Below are 24229 nucleotides of genomic sequence, written 5' to 3'. Positions count from 1 at the left end.
TATATTCAAAAAAGAATGGGTCTACTAAAAACAATTATGAGACAGAAATATATTTGTAGAAAATGTTATTTGTTACTAAAACCAATAACAAACTTTTGAAATGGTGTCATAAAACTATGTTTGTCATACAACTGAACTGCGTGTCTGCACTATTTTACCATTACAACCAACAATAAAGCCAAATATATGTAATCTTTGAAGCCATTCTTTGTATGTCTCTTGTCTATGTTCAACCTTTCCTAACTTGCTGCCCTCCAGATCTGTTGGATTACAACTTTTAGCATCCTCACCATTAACAGAGAGATTCTCTCTCACTACTGGGGATTTAGATAACTTGTTCTGAATAGGCTTATTTCCACAAGAAAATACCAAAATTGCTCTTTGTAATGTCTAAAAACTTAGCTCTTTATTAGTGCTATACGTATAAGCAAGCTTTAGAGACCAAATAAAGTTTATAACTTACAATTACAATCTTCATTTGGATCTATGTCTTTTGGTTCTTGGCTTATGCACTCTGGAAATTAAAAGAAAAAAAAGAGGAAAAATTAGAATTAGAGGATGCAACAATACAGGATGCGATGTTCTGAAATGTCAAAAAGATGATAGTGTTATTGATGCCCTCTTCACTCCATTGAAAGCTGCACATTGTTATGTAGATAAAAACATTGGAAGCCAGTTCCTAGAATCAATACTGTAAAATATTATTTACCTACTTTCTCTTTTCTTTATTTAATTACATGCCTCACATCTTACTCTCCAAAGTTGGAGACTTACAATAAAAATACATTAGAGAGGAAGTTGACAGGATCTTGTAGAGTTCTTTCCAAAGTTAAATTTACACATTGCTTTCTTGTCTTTCCTCAAATAATAGCTTAAGCTAATGCGAACAAATTATACCATATACTGGATCACACTCCTGAGCCCTTCAGAAATCCAAGGCATTAGTTACTAAATATCTTAGCAGGGAGGAAAACAAGGCAATTCACTTACTCCTGAATTCGTCCACTGATTTAACTTTTTGAGCTCAGAAACAAAAGATGTGGCATTAGAATACAAAAATGGTAAATGTAATCAAAACATTCACCAAAATAAACATATTTATGGTTCTTGGGATCACTACATTTAGCAGTATTTTGAGCTACTCCTGTACAACTCCTTCCCTTATTAATCAGGAAAGGGTTGGATTCATGCAAGTGTTCACACTGTGGCTGCCTCTCCTGCCAGCATAATTCCATTTTCACAAGAGGAGGGATACTGACCTCTAAAGGAACCGCGCTGTCAAAAGACTGCTGACTGCCAAGACTCCAAAAGACCTTTTCAAAACAGAGTCCTCTTCCTACACCCCAATTCAGTCCATAGCATACTACAGTGATAAGATACTACAAAATATAATACAGGTAGTCCTCGACTTCTGACTACAATTGATCCCATAATTTATGTTGCTAAGCAAGACATTTGTTAAGTGAGTTTTGCCCTATTTTATGACCATTCTTGCCACAGTTGTTAAGTGAATCACTGCAGTTGTTGAATGAGTAATGTGGTTGTTAAGTGAATCTGGCTTTCTCATTGACTTTGCTTGTCAGAAGGTTGCAAAAGGTGATCACAGGACCCCAGGACCCCTACAACCATCATAAATATGAACCAGTTGCCAAGCATCTAATTTTGGTCATGTGACCATAGGAATGCTGCAATGGTCATAAGTCACTTATTTGGTGCTGTTGTAACTCTGAATGGTCATTGAACAAACTGTTGTAAGTCAAGACTATCTGCATATGCAGCACAATTCTTATAGCTTATGATTTCTTCTGACTTTGAATATTACCTCATCTCATTAACTTCAACCTCCAAGCTATGGCAATTTGCAAGACAACCAAATACAAAATTCAAGGCAAATATTACTATTGAAGATTAAGTAGACCGGTTTTTCTCAACCTCAGTTACTTTAAGATGTCTGGACTTGAACTACCAGCTACCAAATTTCCCCAGCCAGGCTGAATACCGAAGTAGCCTATCACTTTTAATCACTTTTATCTCATGACACATAAAGTAGGGTGCCAATTAAATATGACATGTCATTGCCTAATAGGAACCAGAACATCCAAAGGTATGCAATTATAGATTTCAATAAGCTACTGCATGACCACAATTAAACCAAGGCTCAATACACCACAGCAAAACCACAATGACATCAGGATTTGCTCAAGTAACTGCATCGAGACTGAACTTGTTTTAGCAACTGTTAAGTTTAAGCAGCAGGGCAGCACTTTAAAATATGTTTGAAAAATATGTGCCCAGTTATATAATTCTAGTAGTTTACATAATGGAATTGGGAAAATAGCATTGCCTTTGAGACAGAAAGCCTCATAATATATTCAGATAAAACAGGTTTCCTTTCAAATGTGTCAAACATTTCAGAGACTAGAACTGAGAAATATGTGCAAGTCTCAAAACAAAAGTCGAATATGTGTCCTTGGCAAGTAAAAATTTGTTTAGACACAGGCCTGGCTATGTGTCCTTGGGCTCCCCTTTGGCTCTGGATGAGGAAAGATTCTTGTTGGTTTGGAAACAAGTTCTACTACTTCTTGTATATTACTTTTTATGATTCGGATTCTTTGGTTCATCTCCCTACTTTCTTGCTCATCTCTAACAGTTGCCCTTGACTCTGACTTGAAATGTTAAGTGCTCGTGCCTAATTAAAATTGGCCCCCAGTCTGATGTCTCCTCTGAGTAATACAGAGTGCATATAATGCATGCTGGGTAGCAAACCTCTGGCTTTCTAGATGTTGCTGAAATACAACATCCTACATAGAAATAAGCAGCACCAACCTGGCAAACTAATTCAAAATCAAGGTGCAAAGGACCAAACTCTCTAATACCTATATGTGTTAACTAGCAAGCACCAAGTAAGTAAGCCACAATCTGTAATGGTATGTGGGAATAACTTTAGGAGACTTGGCTTAGAGTCGCTGCCTAGGGAATGGTCATTACCCCATACCAATACAAACCGTAATAAAGGGATTCATTAAAGTGACATTATTATAATATTGTTGATAGACTATATTTTCATTTAGACAAAATTATGGTATATCTTTTTAGCCAATGTTTGGTATGCTTAAAATAATGCTTATTTTCTGTTATAATCCATTAATGATTTTTTTTCTTATACCAAACTTTGTTTTTCAGAAATGTCTAAACAAAACTATAGAGTCACATTATTGAAATTAACTGGAATGTTTAGATGAAGGGAATATCATAACTGATGCAATGCATACTCATATAATGCATTTAGAATTCCTTCAATTCTGCAAATAATTGTGTTGTTTAAAAAAACCACAATAGTTAGGCAATTTTACTTTTGGGAATTCAATTAAAGCCTTCAGCATCTTTCACTACTGGCCATGTTAGTTGAGGCTGCTAGAAGCTGTAGTTCAGTAATATATGATTATATTTCCCATGCCTATTGTTCAAGTTTATCTTCCTTGAAACTTCAAAACTATTAACATAAAATTGTATAGAAGAAATTCATAATTCATGTGGATATCTAAATTACCTAAATGCAATCAGCGATGAAAACTGTAGGATGTAGGACACATAAATCAGGATCATGCTGTTTAAACATTAACTAACACATTTAATTACTTCATTAAAACATAAATGTGTAAAACAGGTTTTTCAGATACAATGGAATTATAGCAGCAGCCAATGGATCTTGGGACTTATACTTCAACAACACCTGAAGAACTAGATTTTTCTCATCTTTATACTGTAGTAAGAATGAAGAGCTATAAACAGAGAATTGAAAATATAACTTTATTTGCACAGGAATCTTTCTAGTAGATTATATTCAATATTCTATGGTTTCCTTTTTGATATTCAGAAATATTTATGTCACTTTACATACCCCCAGTCAAGCGGTCACATTTTGTGAGCTGGCCATTCTCCAGACAATTACATTTTGACAGTATCTGTATTTCAGTGGATTTCCCAAATAACCAGGAGCACAGCTACAAAATAAATTAATGAACAAATAAAACTCATAACTGATATAAATCATCTGACAATGAAACAGTTTTACTGGCTTAAAAATCTGCATCACATCCATAAATTTAAACAATTTGTGTTACAATTGTCTAACTGACCAAACAAAGCAAAATTTAAGAATACAATTCACAATATATTTGGCTAAAGTAGAAAACAGATGCATTATGAACTGAATAAGGAAATAATTCTTAAGAAATAGCCGGTGGAAAAATTAGACTACATCCTAATTCTTTCCTAGTTTTTAAGAGATAGAGGAAGATCATAATTTTACATACAAACAGTGGTAGGTTCAGCTGAATGGGTAGTAGTTTGGCAGCTTGGGTTGCTGGAACTGGCAGCAACCCAGTCCTGCCACGCCCCCGAACTGGTTCTCCAGGCAGTGCCATAGGTGCCTCCATCTTGTTTTTGCTTATGCGCATGTGCAGAACAATGTTTTATTGTATTGAGATGCACGTGCAGCGTGCATCAACCACATGTGCATGTGGCGCACCCATGAGAGAACCAGCAGTAGTGACTGCCAGAACCCACCCCTGCATACAAACCTGAAGTCAATGGCTCTTCATATATTAAATATATAATCCACTTGAGTTCCATTGATTAGTGAATCTATTCAAACCAAAAGTTACTTGGTTACTACTTTTTAATCTCTGTTCTTACTAATCACCAATTTTCAGTTGGGCTTAGGATCATGTCAATCCAAACATATTGCTGAATATTGACAGATAGGCTAGTGTAAAATATTAGGAAGCCTCAATATTATTGTTTTTTCTATTTTAATTGTATCTCTAATTTGATAAGCCCTATATAAAGACAGTACAGTCCAAAAAGATACTTAGCTTATTTGATATTATAAGAATCTGAACATAGCTTTCTGTGGGCTGCATCTATCCTTCATACAATTCTTCAGGTTGAAAAACATCAGTGGATACAGTATGAATATTTAATGCATAATTGGACACTTGTGCAATTTACTTCAAAAGACATGAAATTAAATAGTCCTAAACAGGGATGAACAGAGTATTCTGAAACTCTGAATCAAGGACAGCAGCTTATGCTTACTAAAGAGAGCATGTGTGTGCATGTACATGTTTAGAACCCTTATGGTACTTTGGACTCCAGCCCAAGCATGAAAATATTGTCTCTGTTAGAAAAATAATCTTTTCCAATATGTTATAGTTTTCAACTGAAAAGGTCTGTCTTAACTTTCTACATAGTAAATCAGTATTGAGGCAAGTTGCATACCTTTCACAATGCTTTCCAGAATAGCCCTCTTTGCAAAAACATTGGATTTCTCCATTATCTTCCAGACAAGCCAGAAGCAAAACTACATATTAAAAAAAGAAAAGAAACATGAAAACCTGAAAATAGCTTTTATTTCCTTTTAAGGCATATTTATAAAGCTTATGGGGAAATAAAAATAATGTAAGGGTTATGTTACTTTCTGAACATCGACTAAAGGCTAACATAATAATTTCAGTCTCTGACAAGTTGCAACATTTTGCTTGTACTTCATTTGCCTATCACCTTTTTTTTTTTTGCAAAATCAGAATGCAGCCTTACAATCCTGAGAACATTCTAGAAATCCAAATTGTGCAATAATTAATTAGGGAATTAAAAAAAGACATTGGATTATGTTGTATTACTGACAAGAACAAACCTCTGCTCTTCTTTCTTCAGGCATGTTTACCTGAGAAATCTAAATATCTCCATTTTATAAGTTGAAAGGATAATCTCCATATTCACTAGATCATTGAGCAATAAATAAAGGCATACATATCTAACAAAGAAAATTATTACAACTTTTCCCAGTCTATAATATTATCAGGTCACCTCGTGGTCGTCCTGAAATGGCTGCATTAGAACTCCCACAATTGTTTCCCATCAGTGATACTTAGCTGGAGGGTTTTGGCAACTAGAGTTCAAATAACATCTGGAGAATCATCATTTAGCCAGCTCTATTATTGCCCCAATTCCCTTCCCTTTTGAAATAAACAGCATGGAACTAGGGAGAGCTTCAGCAGCAAAGATGTGGTGCTCTATGCTAATCAAGCAAATACAAGCCTCCCTAAAAAAGTGAAGGTATTATTTCATTACACTATGTAGCAAACACAACCAAGTCTTTTAAGTGCAATGAGGCAATTAGCCTTTAAGGCAGTGATGGCGAACCTATGACACGCGTGTCAGTGCTGACACGCATAGCCATTTGGGGTGACACGCACAGGATTTCATGCGATTCATCCTCGGCTCCTGCACGGCCGCCGAGGATGAAAGAATCTGTGCTGGAGGAACGGGGGGGGCGGGACGTGTGATCTCCCCCGCCCACACTCACTGTATCGCCGCCGCCCCTTCTGAGCGCAGGGGCTGCTGGTAAGGCGTGCGTGCCGTGCGCACACACGTCATCAGCGCAGCGAGGGAGGACCCGCAGGAGAGGAGCACGGGAACAGTGCGCGCCTCTCTCCAGTCAGGCCGGCACAGAGAGTCTACTCCTGGGACTGTTGGTTACGACCCGCACCACAGCAGGGAACAGCGGAGTGCCAACGGGAACTGTGAGCACCATTAGCAGCAACTATTGGGGTGCCATGGACTTGTAATTGCCCACAATAACTGAAATAAGTGAGGGGGAGGTTGTGTTAGCTTGTTAGGCTAGTTAACCCCTAATTGGCTATCTATAATTCTATCTGCTGTCACTGGCCCACTGATGGAAGCACCCAAAAATAAAAAACAAAGGTTAAGTAAGGGAGTGGTAGTGGCAGTGGCTGACCCTTTCAAGAGACATGGAGCGAGATGTATGGCATTATAGAAAAAAATGGCAGATCATTTTGCGTTCTATGTACTGAAACGGTAGTAAGCAGAACGTGGAATATAAATAGACATTTTGAAACTAATCATTCCCAGCTCTTGGAAAAAAGTGAGGATGAAAGGAGGGAATACATTTCCAGGAAGCTACACCTTTATAAGAGCCAATCTAACTCCATCCTTAAATTTATGAAAGGCTCTACAAATTTAAACTCTGCAAGTTTGAGCATTGCTCACTCCATAGCTCAGCATGCAAAAGCGCTTAACAAAGAAGTTACTAAGCAGGTATGTTAAATAATTTGTTTTTGGTTTATTAAATACAATTATATATTGCAATTATACATTTTTGTAGTTTTAAACTATAAATTGCGCAAAATTATGTTTTTGTCGAAGTGACACACAACGCGAGTTATGCTCGATTTTTTGCTGATTTTTGACACACCACGCCAAAAAGGTTGCCCATCACTGCTTTAAGGCATCATAACATTATTTTGGTTTTATTGATATTAACTAAACTTTCAGAAAATTACTCCAATATTCACTTTTTTATTTCTATTATTTTTAATGCACTCATATCATATTTAAAGTAGAAGACATACAAGAAATGTCCATTGCATCTGGCAAAATAAATGAATAAAAGCAATGAGTTGGCTTTAATACATTTTAAATTAATATACAGAAATGTCCACTATATTTGCCAAAATAAATGAGTAAAAGCAACGAACTTGCTTTAAATACATTTTAAATTAATATCAACTAAATAAAATATATTTTAGGCCAAACCAGCTGACAAATTGTAGGCCAAGTCTCTTGTACCATAAATTTCTTTTAAAGTGGATTGTAGTTGCGATGATGCAGAAAATGTGTTCTGTCCTGTCTCCTCCTCAAGCTAAATTCCTCAAAAGTGCAGATTTACATTTCCACAACTCCCAGTTAGGACGTTAGTTAGCAATTATGGTATTATGAGAATTGATGCCCAGCACATCTAGAGAGTACCAATTTAGTAAAGGTTTTATTAAGGTCATGAGTCACACTGCAATAGTTCTTTTAAAAAATGTAATCCAATAGGAGATCTGATCCAAGGTCAACAATATCTCATTTAAAATGGCTATTTTCTTTTGTAGTAACGCATTTAAAATTGGAATTTGTGGAAATTGCATTATGATTTTTTCTTCATAGGAAATTTCTTATTTTATTTTATATGAAGATGTTCAAGACGAGTGATCGTTATCATCTTAACCCCCATGCCACCAGCATTGTCCATAACAAGCCACAATGACACCAAAATTCTATCATTTGTGCATTATAGCCTTATTGCACAAATAATAGAATAATCTAATAGCTGTTTTTCACTCGTGACCCGTCAAAACCGCGTTCCGTCGACCGCGCTTTTGTCTACCGCGGTTTTGTGGTGGAACCGTTTTCACTATCATAAAGACACAGTATTTTCACCAGGGCAACCTTGAGCCAAGCACAATAAATACAGCTTCCCACTGTCAATCCAACTGAGTACCTGTTTGTGTAAGGGCAGTGACATTCCTTACAAAGTCCTTGACTGGCATCTCGAAAGTATCCTTCTTTACAACGTTCACACTTTTCTCCAGCAGTATTATGTTGACAGTTCTTTTAAAAATATACAAAAACCAGAAGGTTAGCAGTGGTCTTATTTTTCATGTTTATTATTAATACCAATGTGAGAAAATGGCCATTGATATGTTCCAAGCCACCACATATTTACCTTATTGCAAGACTGAACAAATAAATTAGACCCAGTTAATGTCTGGTTAAAGGATGTGTGGACAATTGTTTCCTGCTAAGTTCCAGAAGTAATGGCATAATATAATTACACAGATCGTCACACATTATTAATTTAAAGTAGCAGGTGTTTTACAATTAAGAAACTCTTGGTAGAAGTGATTTAGCAGTTATAATAAAGTTTGCTTTCACCTAGCTTGTAGGTTCTTGTAATGAATAAATTCGTCTGATATTTTGATCGTCATCTTCAGCTTTATAGATTCACCGCTTAAAGCAATGGAGATATAGCTCACCAATAGAACATTTGACTGAAGATCAATTTGTTTCATGAGGTTGAAATATTTTTACATTCCTACAGACTGATCTTTGTAACTTGTTGATGCATATTTTTATTTGTAACCCACCTGTATCATTCTGTATCATTTTTACAAATTACTCAAGTGAACATATCTAGCACACCTATTTTCCCCACAACAACAATCCTATGAAGTGAGTTGTGAGAGAGTGACTGGCCAGAGTTACCCAGCTGGCTTTCATGCCTAAGGTGGGACTTGAAGTCACCATCTCCAACTTTCTTGTCCAGTGACTTAACCTCTAGACCAAACTCAAACTGGTTTCTCATGTTGTAGCTTAGAAGGACTGGAAAAATGAAAAGCTCTCCCACTGGCATGGAAATTAAATCCTACTGCAGTATTAATCATCAATCCTACTCTACTGGTATTAATATCATTCCTCTGTCATAATATGCCATTATTGAACAGAGAGGAACTTTAAGCTACATGGCTCCATATCTTCTGGATCCATATGAACAGTTCTTAAGTCTACCTGATACTAGTTGATTAAATTATTTGTTATTGCTTTTTATGTAAAGGAACATATAGTAACACCTTATAAACTATTTTAAAATCTCATTCAGTGTTGCATTTCTGAATGGAAAGGAAAACTTAACTAACAATACTAACTAGCTATCCAGATAGAATGTATGCTATAAAAACATATTGCAATATGATATTTATCTAATATACAGTATGAATAATCATAAGGGCTACCAAATTGGGGTTGCAAAACAGAAAACAGACAACTACTAGATCATCATTCTATCCTACCATCTAAGAGTCATGTGGATTTGTGCCATCTAATCTGTTAGCAACGAGGGCATTAAAGATACTGAAAAAGTTAATATTTAAAAAATTCTTGTCTTAGGGCAATGTACACTATCTAGCTCTTGCTGGTTGTGTTTGCTTGTTATGGCCTGTTCCTCAATCGAAATGCCTTATGATCCACACCTATTTGGAACAAGCTGATTTGGCGAACAGCTCCTACATTTATACTCAAAAGGATTTGTCAAAAACAAAGTCAAGAAAAGTATTGTGTAATGTCAAAGAACTCTGTAAGGCAATGAATAATGATTAAGTATGAACAAAAAAATGTGGGCAAAGAAAGAGGCTAGGCTGCAAATGTATTTACTTAAGAAAAAAGAACTTAAGAATTTTTTTCAGTATACTATAGAGAAAAAGGCAACGAAATGTTATGCAAAAACATGCAAGCCTTGTCTCCTGAATTAGAACTTTTATTCAAACAAGTATTGCCAATCACGCTCCTTTATACATATTTGCTTTGATTGACTAATTTCAAAAGGAAATAATACCAAAACCCAACACTGCTGTGTATAGATCACATGTCTGGGTAGCTTAACATTATACCTTCCAATTCCATTCCCCTTGCTTACAAATTAATCCTGCCAATGTTTATTCTTTGGCAAGAACTGCTATTACATTCCATGCTTACATATATATGACCACCGCTTAATAAGCCCAAAAGTGAAATGAAACCATTTTTAAAGCCATTTTTAACATCTTGGTTTATTTTATTGTTCATTGCTTTGATACACAATGAAATCCATAATTAACATGAACTCTTCACAGGAAGAAAACAGTGAAGCAATCTAGCATCTGACCATATCTCAGCCTGTAAGCTTAGTTAACTGTGTACAAGTCCAACCTTGGTAACTCTTGTTAAAAGAGAAAAAATATGAAATTCATACAAGCACAGCAAGTGAAGATAATTCATGCTTCAAAGCTGACAAAATTCTGTGGACATATTTCTGTAATAGATATGTCAGTTTTTACTATACCTCAAAGATGTTTTTATTTTTGCAGGCACAAGCAATTTCTCTGAAAGTTATTACTAGCCTGAAGCGAAAGAAATTATAAGAGCACTTGCAGCAACATTTGTTGTAAATACTTACAACACAAATTCCAGAACCATCCAGGCATCTATCTGAATTTCCATTACAATTACATGGAACACACTTTCCTGTAAATGGACCCACTGTCTCACGATAGAATCCTGGACTGCATTCCTGATGCATAGAGGAGAAAGGAAAAGTTGAATAATGGTTTGAGAAGATTACAAAATCCATTGTTTTAAAGTGATATTGAAAAGTAAAGAAATTTAATTATGGTTCAGGATCACTGACACATTAGTACATATTACATGATGAATTCAGACAAGACACAATAAATTACATAGTAAGATTTTTTTTGTTATGCATATAAATTCTGTTTTCTTTTTTTCACCCAAGCTGGTGAACAGGTCGGGAAATCTTCTACTTTTTACAATTTTCCTTTTCATCCAGATGTTAACCATAATACTGGACAATTCAGGCTATTAAGCAAATTGTAGAATAAAGAACTGTAGCTAGTGGAAGACTTCTTGGTTAGCTTGATTTCTCCCAGGAAGGGGTTGCTAGGCATAGCCAAGGCTTATTTACACCTCTGTTTAGCCTAAGATATCACTGAACACAAGCAATGTCCATTTCAAAGTCCATGAACTACTTGAACTCTGAAAGAGTAATTGTACATATTAAATTACAGGTGTCTGCCATGAAATATTTTATGAATTCTATCTATATTTATAATTTGATAGCATACTGTATATTTTATTGGCTATTCAGAGTATTTTGAGATACACACACACACACACACACACACACACACAAACACATATATATATTGCACAAATTTCCAAAGTATTGTTATGATGGCAGTATATTGATTACTATGATTACTATGATGGACTGAAAACCTTTGGGGAAAATTCTAAACTATGTTTTTGAGCTTGTGGAGAAAAGATGATGATGATGATGATGATGATGATGATATTATTATTAATAATAATAATAATAATAACAAACAAGACGAAACAAGAATACAGAAAGATGTGATAAAATCAAGAATGGAGAGTTGGCAGAACAAAGCATTGCATGGTCAATTTCTGGAAAAAATAAAAGATAAAGTCGACAGTGGAAAAACTTGGTTATGGTTAACAGCAGGTACATTAAAGAAAGAAACAGAGTCACTAATCCTGGCTGCACAAGAACAAGCTATCCGCACAAATGTCATTAAGGCCAAATCTAAAAATCCTCTGATGATGTCAAATGCAGACTTTGCAAAGAAGCTGATGAAACTGTTGATCACATACTCAGCTGCTGTCTAAAAGTCGCGCAGACTGATTATAAATTGCGGCACAATTCAGTAGCACAAATGATCCATTGGAATTTGTGCAAAAATTATAATATTAAAACAGCAACAAACTGGTGGGAACATCAGCCTGAAAAAGTCACCGAAAATCAGATGGTCAAGATCTTGTGGGATTTTCGCATACAAACCGACAAAATACTGGCGCATAATACACCAGACATCACACTGGTTGAGAAAATAAGGTTACAATCATAGACCAATACCAATACCAGGTGATAGCAGGGTCGCTGAGAAGGAACATGAAAAAAACCGCAAAATACCAGGACTTAAAAATTGAAATTCAACGACTATGGCACAAACCAGCAGTGGTAATTCCAGTGGTAATTGGCACACTGGGTGCTATTCCAAAAGCACTGGAATTACATTTAAAACAGTTAAAAATTGACAAAATCACCATCAGTCAAATGCAAAAAGCTGCACTGCTTGGATCTGCACGCATATTATGAAAATACGTTACAACGTCCTAGGCCCCTGGGTGGGGCCCGACTAGTACCAATGCAAAATCCGGCAAAACAACTGGCAGCTGTGATACAATTGTATAATAATAATAATAATAATAATAATAATAATAATAATAATAATAATAATAAACAAACAAACAAATGCAAGTATTAGAAATAACAACTGAGATGATCAAAAATCGAGTTAAAAAGGTAAAGAATTGGACATCACCTGGAAAGGACCAATTACATGGTTTCTGGCTCAAATATCTGACCAATTTACATGCAATATTGGCCAGGCAACTGAATGAAATTTTACAAAAGGGCCAATTGATGAATGGTTGACAACTGGAAAAACATACTTGATTCAGAAAGATCCAACTAAAGGAACAACACCTGAAAACTATAGACCAATAACATGCTTGCCAACAACCTTCAAATTACTCACAGGCATTATTGCAGATAACATGAGGGATTATTTGGAAACAAACAACATCTTGCCAGTAGAGCAAAAAGGCAACAAAAGAAGGAGCAGGGGCACAAAAGATCAGCTTCTAATTGATAAAATGATATTAGAAAATTGTAAGAACAGAAAAACGAACTTGAATATGGTCTGGATTGATTACAAAAAGGCATTTGACTCACTGCCACATAGTTGGATCATAAAATGCTTAGAAACAACTGGCATTAGCAAAAATATTACATCCTTTACTGAAAAAGCAATGAAACAATGGAGAACTGAGTTGGCAGTAGGGAATGAGAGCTACGGAATGGTTAATATCAAGCGAGGAATTTTCCAGGGTGATTCACTTTCACCTCTTCTCTTCATCATCGCAATGATCCCACTATCAGTAATCTTTAAAAAAATGAAATTAGGCTACCAAACAGCCAAAAAAAGCTGAAAAAATTTCGCATTTACTATATATGGATGATTTGAAACTCTATGGAAAGTCAGAAATAGAAATCCAATCATTGACAAATACAGTCCGAGTATTCAGCACCGATATTTCAATGCAGTTTGGCATGGAAAATGCGCCACTGTATCCATAAAAAGGGGCAAAATCACTGCATCTGAAGGAGTTGAAATGCCCAATGGCCAACTAATTAAATGCAAAGAAAATGAAGCCTACAAATACTTAGGCATTCTGCAGTTGGATAACATCAAGCATGGAGAAGTAAAAACTATTGTCAGACGAGAGTACACCAACAGAGTTAGGAAAATTTTGAAATCTAAATTGAATGGTGGAAATACAATCAAAGCCATAAATACCTGGGCAATACCAGTTATAAGATACATAGCTGGCATAGTTAACTGGACACAAGCTGATTTGGACCTTTTGGACCGAAAAACCAGGAAACTAATGACAATGCACTACAGTTTACATCCACGTGGTGATACTGATAGACTGTATCTGCCCCGAAAATCAGGTGGCAGAGGATTATTACAAGTGAAGCAAACAGTTGAAGAAGAAAAACATGCACTGGCTGATTATTTAAAAGAAAGTCAAGAACATCTATTAATCGAAGTAAAGAACAAAAATCTACTGAAGGCCCAACAGACAAAACAAGAATACAGAAAAGATGTGATAAAATCAAGAATGGAGAGTTGGCAGAACAAAGCACTGCATGGTCAATTTCTGGAAAAAATAAAAGATAAAGTGGACAGTGAACAAACTTGGTCATGGTTAAAAACAGGTACATTAAAGAAAGAAACAGAGTCACTAATCCTGGCTGCGCAAGAACAAGCTATCCGCACAAATGCCATTAAGGCCAAAATCGAAAAATCCTCTGATGATGCCAAATGCAGACTTTGCAAAGAAGCTGACGAAACTGTTGATCACATACTCAGCTGCTGTAAAAAATCGCGCAGACTGATTATAAATTGCGGCACAATTCAGTAGCACAAATGATCCATTGGAATTTGTGCAAAAATTATAATATTAAAACAGCAACAAACTGGTGGGAACATCAGCCTGAAAAAGTCACAGAAAATCAGACGGTCAAGATCTTGTGGGATTTCCGTATACAAACCGACAAAATACTGGCGCATAATACACCAGACATCACACTGGTTGAGAAAAATAAGGTCACAATCATAGACATCGCAATACCAGGTGATAGCAGGGTCGCCGAGAAGGAACATGAAAAAATCGCAAGATACCAGGACTTAAAAATCGAAATTCAACGACTATGGCACAAACCAGCAGTGGTAATTCCAGTGGTAATTGGCACACTGGGTGCTATTCCAAAAGCACTGGAATTACATTTAAAACAGTTAAAAATTGACAAAATCACCATCAGTCAAATGCAAAAAAGCCGCACTGCTTGGATCTGCACGCATATTACGAAAATACGTTACGACGTCCTAGGCCCCTGGGTGGGGCCCGACTAGTAACCAATGCCAAATCCGGCGAAACAACTGGCCACTGTGATACAATTGTATAATAATAATAATAATAATGTAAAATCAGTCTAAACTATATTAAACACTGTACAAATCCACGTTCTCTCTGTGCATAAATAAATGGAAGAAAGATTTCAGTGTCATATCCCATTGGACTTGTCTTTGACCTCTTTCTGATTATGGGATTTAACTCAAGTGCCAAAAGCAACAAAAGTTACAGACCTGGGATTGCCCCACAGAAAGATAGGCCATTCATACACACAAACACATCTTAGTGTCTCATGCAAGAATGCCACATCCATTAATTAAAATGTCTCTGATAACTTATACGAAGTTATGAAGAGCCAAGGTGGCGCAGTGGTTAAATGCAGCACTGCAGGCTACTGCTAGATCAGCAGTTCAGCGGTTCAAATCTCACCGGCTCAGGGTTGACTCAGCCTTCCATCCTTCCGAGGTGGGTAAAATGAGGACCCAGATTGTTGGGGGCAATATGCTGACTCTCTGTAAACCGCTTAGAGAGGGCTGAAAGCCCTATGAAGCGGTATATAAGTCTACTGCTATTGCTATTATACAGTATAATCTAGTAATAGATAATTTGTAAAATTATATCTTTTGTGAATTGAATGAAAACAATTCAGAAGAATTTCTTTGTCACCATCTCCATAGTTTTTGTGACACTAGATTATTCTCATCAAAAGGACAAGTCACGATCTCTAATAGATAGCAGATTCATGTATTCCTTTTGCAGCCTCTGCCTTGCCTATAATTATACTCCACAAGTGTCTTAGCTCTTGTTTAGTAGCCAACTGGAACCATGCTGGATACTATACAAAGCGATAAAGCTGTGTGGGAGACAATTTTAGAGGGAAAGCTACAGGAAAAATAGTTGTTTAGAACCCCTCCTTTCAACATCTCTGCTACAAACCATCTCCACTGAAATAATTCACCAATTAGATGTTCCTATTGGAGTTTAATTAATCTGTTCACATTTAATATATATGTCCATCTTTTACAAAGCCATTATGTAGGAAATCACATAGTGAAATAGTGGAGCAAGGGAATATACTTTCAGATACACCTATTTACGTGTGTGAATTTAGGCAAAAACATATCTTTAAAACTATTAGTTTAGGAGATTAGCTTGAATATTAGTGGAATTTTTGGCTAAAAAAATAATTACTCCTTCTAGTATAATGAGACTTCCACTAATAACTGGTTAGAATATACTGTATTAATCTTGGTGCATTAAATTCATGGTGCATTAATTTACTTTTGGTATAATATTTAATTAATGGAATCTATGGGTATAAATATAATAGAGCAGTGGTAAATCTATGGTCAGCCAGCAAATCCCAACAGCCTCAGCCAATATGCTCAATGATGCTAGAGGCTGCAATTCAGTAGCATTTGAAGATCCACAGATGTTCACTGGTATTTATCAATCAATGCTAAGTTAAATGGAGAGCGAATGTGATTCATTTAATAGTTGCAATTAGGGGTAGATCTCACATTTATCTAAAAGCCATTTCTCTCTTGGCAAGATTGACTGGATTCACATATCTCATTAAGACATAATCCACCACTGGATTATGTTAGGTGTTCCATTATACTATGACAAAATCAAACTAAACATGTTCTGACTGAACCCAATGACCATTTAACACTGAACAAAGTTATATGCAACAATCCAAATTTCCAATTAGTAAATATTGGGCTAATGAACTGCCTTACAAGACATAAACAAATCAAGACATTTGCGAATCTTCTGCAAATTAGTAATTCTCTGTGCATGAGTATACTAGGCAATTATGCTGGCAAAGCGAGTAGAATGGACATTTAAGATGGAGATCATTGCAAAGATATTGCTAAATTAGAATTAGTAATTAGTAATAAAGACATAGGAAACTGTTAGGGACAATTATGTAGGAATTAATCATCTTAAACTGAGTGATCAAGTATTTGGTGAGAAATGGTCAAAAAACTGCTTTAAAACCGTTTTAAATAGCAGCCTTAATAAAAACAATATTTTTCACCTATGTATAAAAGGAAAAAAATGCTCCTCATATAAAATGTCCATATTGGGAGCTTTTTAAAAAACCCTATTTCTTAGGTTTCAAACTTGTTATGTGTAGACAGCACCGCACCCAATTGAATATTAACATATTTGCAGTCCACATTTCAACCCCACAGGGGCGGGGTGTGTGTGTAGCTTTAATCAGTTTTGTTTTTCATATGTTTGATACAAGGATTACAATCTTCAATATAAAAAGAAGCAAACTAACCATTTACTGACCTCCTCCACTGGTAGACTCCAGTGTCGATTATAGCTATCAAGAAACAAATCAGTTTGGCCCCAAGGCTTCATATCAGGATATTTTAAAAAGTTCAAAATGAAAGAACAGGTGGGGCGAGAGAAAGAGAAGGGTGGTTACCTGTCTTGGTTTAAAATCCCAGTGACCTTGTTGCTGTTGCCCTTGGCCCAAGAGCTGTGGAAAGGCTATCCTCTGTTGTGAAACATGTCCCAGACACAGCCTCAGGCCTGTGCAGAAGGCCAGCCACCCAAGGTTGCACAGCTTCCATCCTGCAGCCCTCATTTTGCTGAGCCTTAAGCTGAGCTGCTCCCTCGCCCAGCCCTTGTTATTATACAGCACTTTCCCTTATGCTACTTCGTATTGTTCTCCTCTTGGCTATATCCGTATGCCCGGATCTGCTCCTCCTTTAAACTTTGTACGTGAGTCAGGTTGTGCAATACAGAGCAATGCCTGATGTTAATGATCACATTGCAACTTCTGAAAATGAGCGTATCACCGAATTAAGGTGTGGCAGGCATCACCTTTTCCCTCCCGAGCATAGCGAGACAGTTCTAGACGATGAAACAGCCCTGTAAATCACAGGCTGAGTAATTCTGAGGAAATATGTTGAGAGGGTGTGTTCCTTCCTGGAGTGTGTCTAAGTCTACCTTTTGGCTATGTATTTTCACTAGGTTAGAGAAAACAAAGCCACAAACCCGACAAGGTATACTTAGGGAATAGGAAAAGCAATGTGGAGAGTTTAAAGGCACTCTTGTCACTTGATCAACTGAACATTTTATATCACAGACCATAAAATCATTTTTTTAAAATTAAACTGTAAGTGTCTTCAAAATTACTTTTAACAAGCCCAGATTATAACTTGAGGAGAAAACTGAGACCGGTACAGGCTAATCTTTAAAATATTTGCTTTGCAAAAGGTTACAATGCTGCCAAATCAGTAGTGAAATAATACCAAATAAGCAGGGTAATGGTAGATTGACAAAATAGCACCATAGAAGAAAGGAGTTTAAGTGGTGCAACTTTTTTTCACTCTAACCTGACAAACTGCATCTTAAATGTTAGTTGCCTATAAAAATAAGAAAGCCTTGTGCATTTGACATCCTTTAAAAACTCACAAAGATTTATAAACCATGATTAAGCAAATTTTAGTTTAGAACCATATATTAACTGGGTTACATTATGATGGCTTTACATTTTATTTTATTTTTATTTATCTATTATTTTATGTTTGCTTACCTTGCTTTTTTAATCACAATGTCTATGAATAAATGTACCATAATTTTCGGACTATAAGATGCACCGGTGTATAAGACACACCAAGATTTCAAAGAGGTAAGTAAGAAAAAAAGTTTTTGTCCTCCCCAGCCCCCAGGAGCATTCTGTAGGCTTCAGCAGGGCTGGGGGAAGGCAAAAACACCTCTGTTTATGCAAAAAGGGGGGGGGCATTTTGTCTTCCCTCAGCCTGCTAAAGCCTGCAGAGTACTTCTGGGGGCCAGGGGAAGGTAAAATGCCTCCTTTATTTGTGCAAAAAATGGCCCGTTTTTCAACTGTTTTTTGAAAAATGGGATGCAAGGGCAGGGATTTGGGAGGCCAAAATGGCTGTATTCGGTGTATAAGACGCACCAACATTTCCACACTCTTTAGGGGGGGAGGTGCATCTTATACAACCAGTTTATGTGGATAGATTACAGTTTTTCATTGAACTGCTAATATGGTTCAAAGTAGGTCTCTGCTGCACTTTAAGTCAAAGCATTGTGAATAATATTTTCCTGTTGCTAGAGCCAAATTAGTATTGTTATCCTGAGTGATGTCTCATGGATGATGCAGAACAAAAGAAAAGAAAATTCCTACCTGACATGAATCATCCATATATTCAGGAGGGCAGGAACACACCTCTACAGCATAAGCGATATTACCATTTCCTGTATTGGTGGCTTCTTCCAGACCAACATCGCCCAAGGTTAACCGCTGAGTTTCTGAGAAGTAAAGACCTCGGATTTGTAATTCATCTAGTCTAGACAGGACCATCATCAGTTCGTCTCGAGATACTAAGTTATTGCTGCTGGTGTGCCTGAAGTTCTCCTGCACATTCAAGATACAAATGAAATTTGGGTCTGGAATAGATTGCAATAATCTTCTATAGCACAGATAAAAAGGACATCAATTTTCAAAGAAAGACAGCATGAAAATCAGATGCTGGGAATCTAGTGGAAAAGGTGCTAGAAAAATAACTGTATCAAAAGAGAATTAAAACCAGGCAAGAGATAATTAAAATAATGATATGGAAGGTAGAATCAACAAATAATAACAGAGCATTAGGAGCAAAATATACACAGGATATATATTTTGGAAATGTTCTTCAAGCAGTTGTCAAGCAGCAACAGCTCTGTGTTTATGCAAACCAATTGGAGAATATATACCGTATTTTCACGACCATAAGGCGCACTGAAAATCCTAAAATTTGATCAAAAACCGGCAGTGCGCCTTATAATCCGGTGCGCCTTATATATGAAAAAGTTTGAAAATCGAATGACCGCGAGCAGGCACGCACATGTCCCTCGGGTCTGTCCCTCCCGATTTTACGCTATTATCATGACCTTTACCCCCTTTTCCCGCCATAAGGACAAGCAAGATGGTAGTGGCCATGAGGGCTGTAAGTGCCTCCACCTGTGTACTGGACCCGTGTCCCTCATGGCTGGTTGTTAACAGCAGTGAGGTGACACAAGGCTGGATCCAGGCAGTTGTTACCGCCTCTCTTCGGGAGGGGAACTTCCCCGCCGCGCTAAAAGCGGCGGTGGTGAGACCCCTCCTAAAGAAGCCATCCTTGGATCCAGCTGTCCTTAACAACTACCGTCCAGTCTCCAACCTTCCCTTTCTTGGGAAGGTTGTTGAGAAGGTGGTGGCCTTCCAGCTTCAGCGGTCCTTGGAGGAAGCAAGTTATCTCGACCCCTTCCAGTCAGGCTTCAGACCCGGTTACAGCACAGAAACCGCTTTGTCGCATTGACCGATGATCTTTGGAGAGCCAGAGATGGAGGTCATCCCTCCATCCTGGTTCTCCTCGACCTCTCAGCGGCTTTCAATACCATCGACCATGGTATCCTTCTGCGACGACTGCAGGAGGTGGGAGTGGGAGGCACTGTGTTGCAGTGGTTCTCCTCCTACCTCTCGGACAGGTCGCAGTCGGTGTTAGTGGGGGGGCAGAGATCGACCCCTAGGCCCCTAACATATGGGGTGCCGCAGGGTTCGGTCTTATCCCCCCTACTATTCAACATCTACATGAAACCGCTGGGTGAGATCATTCGCAGGCACGGGATAAGATACCATCAATATGCGGACGATACCCAGTTGTATCTGTCCGCCTCGTGCCAACTCAATGAAGCGGTGGACGTGATGAACCGAGGTCTGAGGCCGTTATGGACTGGATGAGGGCTAACAAGCTTGTACTCAACCCGGAAAAGACCGAGTGGCTGTTGTGCTTCCCTCCCAACAATTCGACCAGTACTCCATCGCTCAGGCTGGGGGGTCAAATTCTACACCCCTCAGAGAGGGTTCGCAACTTGGGAGTCCTCCTGGATCCACAGCTGTCCTTTGACCACCATCTGACGGCTGTGACCAGGGGGGCATTTGCCCAGGTTCGCCTGGTGCGCCAGTTGCGACCCTACCTGAATCGGGAGGCTCTCACAACAGTCACTCGGGCCCTTGTGACCTCTAGGCTGGAATACTGCAATGTGCTCTACATGGGGCTGCCCTTGAAGAGCATCCGGCGACTTCAGCTAGTCCAGAACGCGGCCGCGCGAGTGATCGTGGGTGCACCTCGGTTCACCCACATAACACCTATCCTCTGCGAGCTGCGCTGGCTACCTGTTGATCTCCGGGTGTGCTTCAAGGTGCTATTAGTCACCCATAAAGCCCTCCATGGTAGTGGGTCTGCGTACTTGAGAGACCGCCTTCTGCCAATTACCTCCCTGCGACCAATTAGATCTCATAGATTGGGCCTCCTCCGAGTTCCATCTGCCAGCCAGTGCCGGCTGGCAATTACAAGGAGGAGAGCCTTCTCAGTAGTAGCTCCGACCCTTTGGAACGATCTCCCCGTGGAGATTCGTACTCTCACAACCGTCCAGGCCTTCCGCATAGCCCTTAAGAACTGGCTAGCCCGTCAGGCCTGGGGACAGAGATAATTGCCCCTCCCGAATGATGAATGAATGTTGCTCATTATTTTATTCTATGTTTGTCTGCGTTACTGTTTGTATATCCCTCCCTTGATTTTATGTAAGCCGCCCTGAGTCCCCTCAGGGAAAGGGCGGCCTATAAATGTTAATAAACCTCTAAACCTCTAAACCTCTAGTGTTTCAGTTGAATTCCACCCTTCACCTTCCTAAAAGGTTCACATTCCCCTTCCATTCGGGAAATTCTTATCTCATTGCTTCCGAGTTTTACTTAGCGTGCGCACAAATACGCCTTTGTCCGGCTTCTAGAACCCAACCCCAAGTGTTGCACTCGAAAATGGACATCTTTTAACAAAGAGTCTCACCCCGCAGAGCAGGGATTACGCATCGAAGGAATTTCGCGCGAAAAACGGGGAGGGAGGGGGAGGCAATTTGTTTGCTTTGTGGTCTCCTGATGTCACCCCCTTCCCCTTGAGAAATAGCGCACTGCTGGCGCACGCGCCTTTCTCAAACAAAAATGGTTTGAACAGGATTCGCCTACGTTGTTTAGACTAGGGGATTGTTTGGGCGTTTTTTTTGTTGGCGATTTTGACGATTCGAGCATTTTTGACTACGATAAACCAATCAGAGAAAAGCTCTTGCCTACCCGGGATGAAGGCGTTATTGAGGGGGGTGTTGGAATAATTGTTGAAGTGAATCCTAAAGGCTGGATGGATGAAGAGATATGAAGAATTGGCTATCAGAAGTTTACGTTCGGAGACCGGATGGATTTTTTCGTGCGTCGCCAGCATTGTTGGTGTACGACTCCATGCGTGCCCACAAAACAGAAAATGTGAAAGCCCTGGTGAAAAAGACCAACTCGGAGCTTGCTGTAATACCGGGTGGTCTGATCAAAGAAGTGCAACCACTGGACATAAGTGTCAATCGTTCCTTCAAGGCGAAACTGCGAATCACATGGGAAAACTGGATGATGGAAAGAGAGCACTCCTTCACGAAGACCGGGAGGCAACGCCGGGCCAGTTATGCCACTGTGTGCCAGTGGATAGTGGATGCCTGGCCATAAAGTATCCGCCAGAACTGTCATCCGAGGGTTCGCGAAGGCCGACATCATTCCTGGACTGACCAGTGACGGCATCGAGAGTATCGAAACTGATGACTCTGACGATGAAGATACGGGCCATACGGATTTGGGTTTGCTGGATGCTGCCATCACCCAATTGATGATCTCCGATACGGAGGACGAAGAGTTTGAAGGTTTCATGGAAGATGAATAGAGCCGACTATAAAATAAAGCTGTTTAAAAGTTAATAAAAGTGACTGATTTTTCTCTGTATTTTTTTAGTGTTTTAATTCTTTTTAGGCTGCGTTAAAGGCTACGCCGATCCGTGAAAATGTTTGCAAATTGAGCACCTGCCAGTAAACCCCGCGATCACGCGATTTTGTTAGTAATTTGTTTGTTTGCGAAAGTTGCGCGCGGATGAATGTTGAAAAAAATATGTGCGCCTTATAATCCGGTGCGCCTTTTATATGAAAAAAGTTTGAAAATTTACCGTTAACTGATACTGCGCCTTATAATTCGGTGCGCCTTATGGTCGTGAAAATACGGTATATACTGTACACACACACACACACACACATTTTAATTTTATTAAGCTCCTGTCCGCGAAGATAATGTTCATTAAAATAAAAGTTTTTCACCCGTTATTAGGTAACTCTCCCATATCAATCAGAGAGAGGTGGGTATATGAAGGGAAGAATTGTTTGAAAATAAAATTGTATAATCTTCCATTTCCAACATATTAAAACATTAGATCGCATAATACTATGCATATACCTGTATTGTCCACAGGTTCCATTCTTGTTCATTTTGATTAGCAAACAGCATTCAATGCTATTCACTCCCACTTTAACCAAAATCAAAGGCATTTGTTAGACTGCTTTAGAACAAGATTCAATTCCTATGTTTAGTTCTAATGCTTACTCAGCCTCATACATCAAAATGTCAGTTTGGAATGGCCTCAATCTTCAAGTACATCTGTAATTGAATGTAGAGTAGGATGCCAAATATCTTTATTTTTCAAGTCTAAACATGAATCAACCAAGAACTGAGTTTGACTATTTCAGGCAACTAGTGCAAGTAGTTGCTTAACAGCAATGCAACACATTATTGTACCACATTACAGAATTACTGGATGCCAGAATAATCTGATGCTGCTGTTCTGTGTTTTGAAGGAAGAAATATATCCACATAGTAACCCAAACAAGTTATCTTTACAATCTGGCTTCCAGAAATATTCCCCAGAAGTCTTCTGACATGAGAATACCTATGGTAGCAAAACAGGCAATTTTTCATAAATAAGAGATTTAGCACTAGGTAAATATGTGTCTCTAAAACCTTTGATTATTATAACATAGAAACAAAGCAAGTGGGAGGCAAAGGACTCAAGCAAGTATGCAGCACATCTGGTAATCCTCCACGAGATTCCCAAATACCTATTGCACCAAGGATGCTGTCCCTCTTTCCAAATGCTGATTAAATTTGCTGTTCTCCCTTGCTGCATTCAAAGTATAAACTTGCTACCTTCTTCTATAGAACATGAAGACTAGGGATCCACCTGTAGTTTTATTTCCCACTGAGAAATATTCTCAATTATTTACTGAATAATACGCCATTCTCAATTAGAACATTAATTATAACAGAAATTATTCTCACATATAGAGAGATTAATTATGTACCATGTGCAAAAATATTTGCTGCACAATTAATACATGA

The 24229-nt window shown here is 38.2% G+C and overlaps 1 protein-coding gene across 1 annotated transcript in view; it reads right to left on the bottom strand.

The window, feature by feature from the left end:
• The window catches only part of LAMA3 (laminin subunit alpha 3), a 160140-nt gene that overhangs the window by 53002 nt on the left and 82909 nt on the right, over positions 1-24229 (bottom strand). Inside the window, 8 exon segments of the mRNA XM_032222910.1 lie at positions 464-514; positions 3902-3958; positions 3961-4004; positions 5284-5351; positions 5353-5365; positions 8351-8460; positions 10841-10954; positions 19142-19372. Of these exon segments, the coding sequence (XP_032078801.1) occupies positions 464-514; positions 3902-3958; positions 3961-4004; positions 5284-5351; positions 5353-5365; positions 8351-8460; positions 10841-10954; positions 19142-19372 (688 nt within the window).

The sequence above is a fragment of the Thamnophis elegans genome, chromosome 8 (assembly GCF_009769535.1).
Source record: "Thamnophis elegans isolate rThaEle1 chromosome 8, rThaEle1.pri, whole genome shotgun sequence".
Lineage (NCBI taxonomy): Eukaryota > Metazoa > Chordata > Lepidosauria > Squamata > Colubridae > Thamnophis > Thamnophis elegans.
Note: the sequence above shows the minus strand (reverse complement) of the source record. Positions and strands in the feature narration are given on the sequence as shown.